Below are 6,000 nucleotides of genomic sequence, written 5' to 3'. Positions count from 1 at the left end.
GCTTTGCGAGGCGGGGGAACCGGGCGGACTCCAGTCGGCGCTGCGAAGCCCGGTCACCGGCCCGAACGCCCTTTCTCACCCACCTTAGCCCAGATCACAAATTCCGCAGCCGATGTCCTTCAACAGACCCAGCTACCAGCTCGGCCCGACCGGAAGACACCCCCTCCACGCGACGGACTGGCCGCGGTGACTCGGCTCTCTGCATTGATTGGTTATAACGCAAGGTCCCGCCCTCCTACTTCCCGTCTGGGTCGCGTCTGCCTGGACGTCATAACGGAAGTAGAACGGTCCTGCCTACACCTTTGCGAGAACGGCGTGGGGCTCTTGGCGCAGTGCTCTGCGCGTGCGGTTGCTTCCAGGCGGTCTGTGAGGTAGGCAGTCACGGGAGCCGTGGGGCTGGTGGTGCGGGAGCATCGGCGAGGAGGGAGGCGACCTCATGGCTTCCTCCCGGTTTCCTGGCCCGGGTCTCCGGCCTTCCTGCTAAGCACCCTTGAGTCCGCATGGGTGGTCTGCCCACCCAAGCCCCTCTTGGCGTTCGCAGTTCCTGTAAACCAGGCTGTCCGCGTCAGACACCCTTAGTGCCTTCTCTGCACGGGATCGCCAGGCTCTTTGGCGCCTCCGTTTCATCAGGTCTGAAATGGGAATTGAGTTGGAGTCCCAGCAAAGCAAACCTCGTGAGCTATACTGTTTCTATGAAGCGTGCACGCATCCATTCAGACCAAATCCTTAATTTCTTTTCGGCCGTCCCTGCTTTCAGTCTTACGCTGTTACTGAATCTTTATTCCCAAGTATCCCAGAACCAACCAGCCTGGCCTGTGTCTTCATTTATACCTCGTCGTGGTTGTCATGGTTTCCCTACTGGGCATCATTTAAATCCTTACACTCAGTTTTTGAAACTTGCCTTCATTCTTTGTTTTGCTGTGCAATCTGTTGACTGAAGAATGTTGTTCTTCGTTATTCTGTCACTCCCCACTCCAAGTCTCTGAAGTGCCAAGTAGACACAAGCTATTATTTTAAATTGTCTTCCACCTGAGAGCCCAGATTGTCTTCTGAAATGTAACTTATTATTATGCTTTATTTTCCCTGTGGTTTACTTGAACATTCAGTTTTTTAAGGAGGGCCTTCAGACAACTGTTTGATAGGCTTTTTGGCCGGGCAGTGGTGGCACATACCTTTAATCCCTGCACTAAGGAGGCAGAGGCAGGCCAATCTCTGCAGAGTAAGTTCCAGGACAGGCTCCAAAGCAATACAGAGAAACCCTGTCTCAAAAAAACAAAAAAGAAAAATAGGCTTTTATTGCTTCGTTTTTTTTTTTTTCACATTTTCTACCTATCATATTCCTATTTATTATTGCTAGTTATTTTTGAAATGAGGTCTCACTGTGTATCCTTGGCTGGCCTGAAACTCACAGAGATAGGCCTGCCTCTGCCTCCCAAGTGCTGGAGTTAACGGCGTGCTCCACCAGACTGGCTTCCTACTTATTTACCACCTTTACTGACTCCTGTCACTGTTTTGTTTATGCTTTATAATTTGATTTGTATTTTAAATTACTTTTGTGTTGTGTTTATGTTACACGCACGTGACATAATTACAATTATTAGTTGTAAGTGAATGTTTACTACATTGAATCCTTTTCCTGGAAGCCAGTGTATAGTGTATGGTTGGTGGTTTTGAGGCATATATTATTGGAAGGACATGGATTAACAAGAGCCTGGCATATCAACTGTGGATAGCATGCTCTTGAATCTTGTTTGGTGCATTGCTAGAGGGTCCTGTGAAAGCTGCCATCAGTGCTATCATTATTCTTTCCATTACCCTTAGGAGACCCAAGCATGGCAAGTGTGGAGGAAAGCTTCCCCCGAGGGGGTACAAGAAAAAGCCCGAAATCAGAGAAACCCTCCCAGCAAGCAATTGAACAAGACAACCTGTTTGATGTAAGTGGCATGCTCCTTTGCTGAGGCCTGGAACTTTGTAGCATCTCTGGGAAGATTGAGCCTCCTTTGCTGCAGTTATTTTCCAGCTTGTTTCTCTCTGATGTCACTTTAAGAAATTGAACTTGTTAACAAGTCTCCCCCCTCAGGCTGCTTTTGACGCTTGCTGCTTTTTTAGTACTTGACATTGAAATGCTTTTGTAACTTGTCCTTAGGGAGTCTGTGCCAGTTAAGGATGGGAAGAAAGGTATTTGATAATGAATTTTGTTTTGTTTGTGGTGGTGCTGGGGATCGAACCTAGGACCTTGTGCGTGTTAGGCAAGTCATCTACTCCTGAGCTCCTTTGTCCCAGTTCTGTGCATTTAGTTAAAAGGAGTCCTAGTAAGCAGAGTTTACATTAGCATTCAGTCTCATAGATACTAGAGAGAAGGAAACCACCATTTGGGTTTGTGGCCTTACATCGGTATTACAGAATCTCCATGTATACTGTAGAATAGAAGTCATGGTTCCATGCTGAGGAACCGAGGTTCGGGGAAACCATATATTTTGTTGAAACCACGAAGCTTACCTGAGCCTCTGAACTGCATTTGCATGTACTGTGACACATGGCTTCTCAAGCTGGAGAACCCCGGTGTCCACTCCGCTCCCCAGAGAAAGAATGCAAGACAGAGAGACATTGGGAAGATGGAGGAGGCTTCTTAGACCCTGGGCAAGAGAAACGCTGTCGCCTGGATACTAGGCTTGGGACTGCAGTAGAAACTAAGACAGCAGGGAAGTGGCCTGGGGTAGTAAAATACCAGAGCAGGGTAACGGGGCCCCAAATGCATGGTGACGGTTAGGATTGCTGCTTCTCACCCTTTTGCCTCTTTATGGGCCCTTTTCCTCCTCCAGATTTCCACAGAAGAAGAATCCACTAAAAGGAAGAAGAGCCAGAAAGGGCCTGTAAAAGCAAAAAAACTGAAAACGGAAAAGAAAGAAGCCAGCAAATCTGTGAGAGAGAAATTTGAAATCCTCAGTGTTGAGGTTTGTAACACTTGCTGTTCTTTTTAACATGCTCTTTGTTTAAGTCTGTGTACTCTTCCCTTTTCCTTCATTCTTTGCTTGTGTACATACGTGTGTGCATACAATTATGTTTTATGTGTCTATAGAGACGTGTGCAAATTATGAGAAATGAGCTTTACTTCCTTTGATTGCTAACCAGTGCGTGTGTCTCTTTTTCTGTTTGGGGTTTTTTGAGGAAAGGTCTTGTGGTGCCCAGGCTCTCCGGGTACAGTACACACATGCACAAGTTTTCCTTTCATTTACAATCCCTCTGGTGTTGGTGTTGGCAAAGAAAGCCGCAGTCCTCCTAACTGCCATCATTGTCTGCCTTGCTGCATATACCTGCTATGTATGTTTTCCTTTCTAGTCCCTGTGTGAGGGGATGCGGATTTTGGGTTGTGTGAAGGAGGTGAATGAGCTGGAACTGGTGATCAGTCTTCCCAACGGCCTGCAAGGATTTGTGCAGGTGACTGAAATCTGTGACGCCTACACGCAGAAGCTGAACGAGCAGGTGGCACAAGAGGACCCTCTGGAGGTAAGGGGGTGTGGGTGCCGCTTGCCCCAGCGTTAGAACAGAAGGCTAAGAAAGGAAAGCACAGGGTTTTCCCTTTCATGTTTATTTTGTGTGGGTGTCACGTGCCACAGCACACTTATGGAGGTCGGAGGACAGCCTGTGAGATTCGGAGCTCTTTGGAGTTCCACCATGTGGGTTTCTGGCAAACACAGGTCCTCACGCATGTTCAGCAAACATCCTGCTGAACCGTCTGGCTGGCCCAGAAGGTGTATTATTATTATTTTTTTTTTTTAACCTAATCTTGGGAACCTAGAACAAGTCTATAAGGAAAGAGCATTGGAGCTGCGATCTGAAGGATAGAGGTTCCTGGTTACAGAAAGAAGGGAGTTCAAGGCAAGTGTCGTTAGCATAGGAAGAGCGAGAGCAAGCGCAGTATAGGTTGACCATGGGCAGCTGTGGAGAGCCATATTAAGGGTTAGTTTAGATGCTGCAGTCAAAAGGAAGTCTTTGAATGTTCTCGTTAGAGTAGGTGTCGTGTAGACAGCATAGCAAATAAGCTAAAATGCTTAGCAGTTGCACACTGGTAGACACTAAGATCATTGGCAGCTTAGAGCCAGGATTTAGCAAGGATTGAGGCAGTAAAGCCATTGCCCAATGATAGATTTCATACCGGTAGTAAGACAGAGAGAGGTACTGGGGACCAGTTGTAAGTTTCCCCTGTGTATGGTTTGGTGGGAGCGATGGTTAATCTTTGGCTTTATGTTGAGTTTGAGGTACATTTGAGATATCCGGGGGATTTGTGTAGGTGATGATGAAGCTATGAAAGGGAAGAAGTTACCTACAGGGAACAAATAGAACAAGAAAAGCCTGAAAGACTGAGTCTAGATTCAGTGCTGAGATGAAGAGAGTTGGTGTCAGAAGAAGCAGGAGGGGCCAGAGGGACAGAAAGGAAAACTGTTAAATGTTCATATAAGAGAACGAGAGGCCTAACTCAGTATTAAAGGATGTGCTTACAGTGTGAGGCCTTAGATTCAGTCCCTAGGACCAATAAATAAATGCCATAGAAGATAAATGGAATTAGTGTCATGGAGCTTTCTACCTTAGCAGGTTAAGTAGATTGAGAAGGACGGGAAGAATTGTGTGGGAAGCTGGAGGAGATGAAATAGTAAATCCAGACTCTTGATGAAGCAATTTTATCTGCCAGTTTTATGGAGTCTTTGAAGGCTATATGCCTAAACTCAAGATGGTGACTTAGCTATAGTTTTCCCATGTGAATAAGCTTACATTCCGTTTGCCTCTTGGGTTCTTTGGGGTTGAGCGTGAGAAGTCCCTGAGCTGAGGCTGGGCAGTGGATTCTTGGTAGGGGGAAACATACGTACGTACGTCCATCCATCCATCCATCCATCCATCCATCCGTCCGTCCGTCTCAGGTCTTTCTCATTTCCGTTATGCAGGACCTACTCCGCTTGCCTGACCTTTTCTCACCTGGAATGTTGGTGAGGTGTGTAGTGAGCAGCCTGGACATCACAGAGAGAGGCAAGAAGAGTGTCAAGCTTTCTGTGAACCCCAAGCATGTCAACAAAGTACTGAGTGCTGAGGCCCTGAGGCCTGGCATGGTGTGTATCTGCATGTCACGCCTGTCCCCTGTGGGTGTGGTCTAGGCCACCTTTTACTCTCTGACTAATGCCTGTTCAGGAGGTGGTTCTTTCTGGAACAGTGTTCTGTTAGGTACTTAGGAAACCCTGAACCGGATTCTAGTTGTGTGGAGGGAAGAAGGAACATTTGAAGGTCTTCGGTGGCACAGGCAGGTGCCTGCAGGGAGGCTTGGGGGCGGTGACAGGGTTTCTTGAGGTGCCGTACCCACCAGTTCTTCACACAGAAGTCTGTCCACCCCTGCTTTGTGAGTGATAAGGGCTACTCAGTAAACACAAGGGAAGGGCAGACAGAGCAACCGGCCTTCCAGCTGTCTCAATGTCCGTGTCTGTGGAGATGCCTGTGAACTTAGTCCAGACTAGACCCTCTACACCCACAAGGTGCAGGAAAGGAAGCCGCGCGCAAATGTTCTGGTGATTGGAGGTCAGATGTATGTCGAAGTGTTTGGTTAAACACTAAGCAGTGGGGCTTAGGAAGGCCTGGACAATTGAATAGGATTTAGTTTGCTGCAGAGAGGGCAAAAGTAAGCCATGCTGCAGCAAGTGGACAAGTGTCAGGACCCACTCCGTGGCAGTGCATTTTCAGCACATGGTCTTACGCTTTCTCACAGCAATGTGGGGGCAGTAGACAGTCTCCCCTTCTCCATTTGAGATCTCTGACTTTGCAGAAACCTGCCAAAGTCAGCTGTTACATACTTCTCATGAAATGTACACGAGACTGGCAAGGTACTCCTCTGGAGTTTAGAAGAAAAATGAATGGAAAAGGATGGTTCTGGATTCACTTTAGTTAGTCCTTGCTCTGGGTGTGACTCTGGAGCCATGGAACTCGTTGTTCTTTGTATGATGTAGAAGACTGTTCTGT

At 47.4% G+C, this 6,000-nt stretch overlaps 1 protein-coding gene across 1 annotated transcript in view; it reads left to right on the top strand.

The window, feature by feature from the left end:
- Positions 1–1,825: 1,825 nt before the first annotated feature.
- Pdcd11 (programmed cell death 11) overlaps positions 1,826–6,000 on the top strand; it is a 39,756-nt gene continuing 35,581 nt past the window's right edge. The window contains exons 1-4 of the mRNA XM_051200000.1: positions 1,826–1,934; positions 2,823–2,954; positions 3,340–3,507; positions 4,941–5,102. Of these exons, the coding sequence (XP_051055957.1) occupies positions 1,833–1,934; positions 2,823–2,954; positions 3,340–3,507; positions 4,941–5,102 (564 nt within the window). The 5' untranslated portion in view covers positions 1,826–1,832. The remainder of the gene's footprint in view (positions 1,935–2,822; positions 2,955–3,339; positions 3,508–4,940; positions 5,103–6,000) is intronic.

The sequence above is a fragment of the Phodopus roborovskii genome, unplaced genomic scaffold (genome assembly GCF_943737965.1).
Source record: "Phodopus roborovskii unplaced genomic scaffold, PHOROB, whole genome shotgun sequence".
Classification (NCBI taxonomy): domain Eukaryota; kingdom Metazoa; phylum Chordata; class Mammalia; order Rodentia; family Cricetidae; genus Phodopus; species Phodopus roborovskii.
Note: the sequence above shows the minus strand (reverse complement) of the source record. Positions and strands in the feature narration are given on the sequence as shown.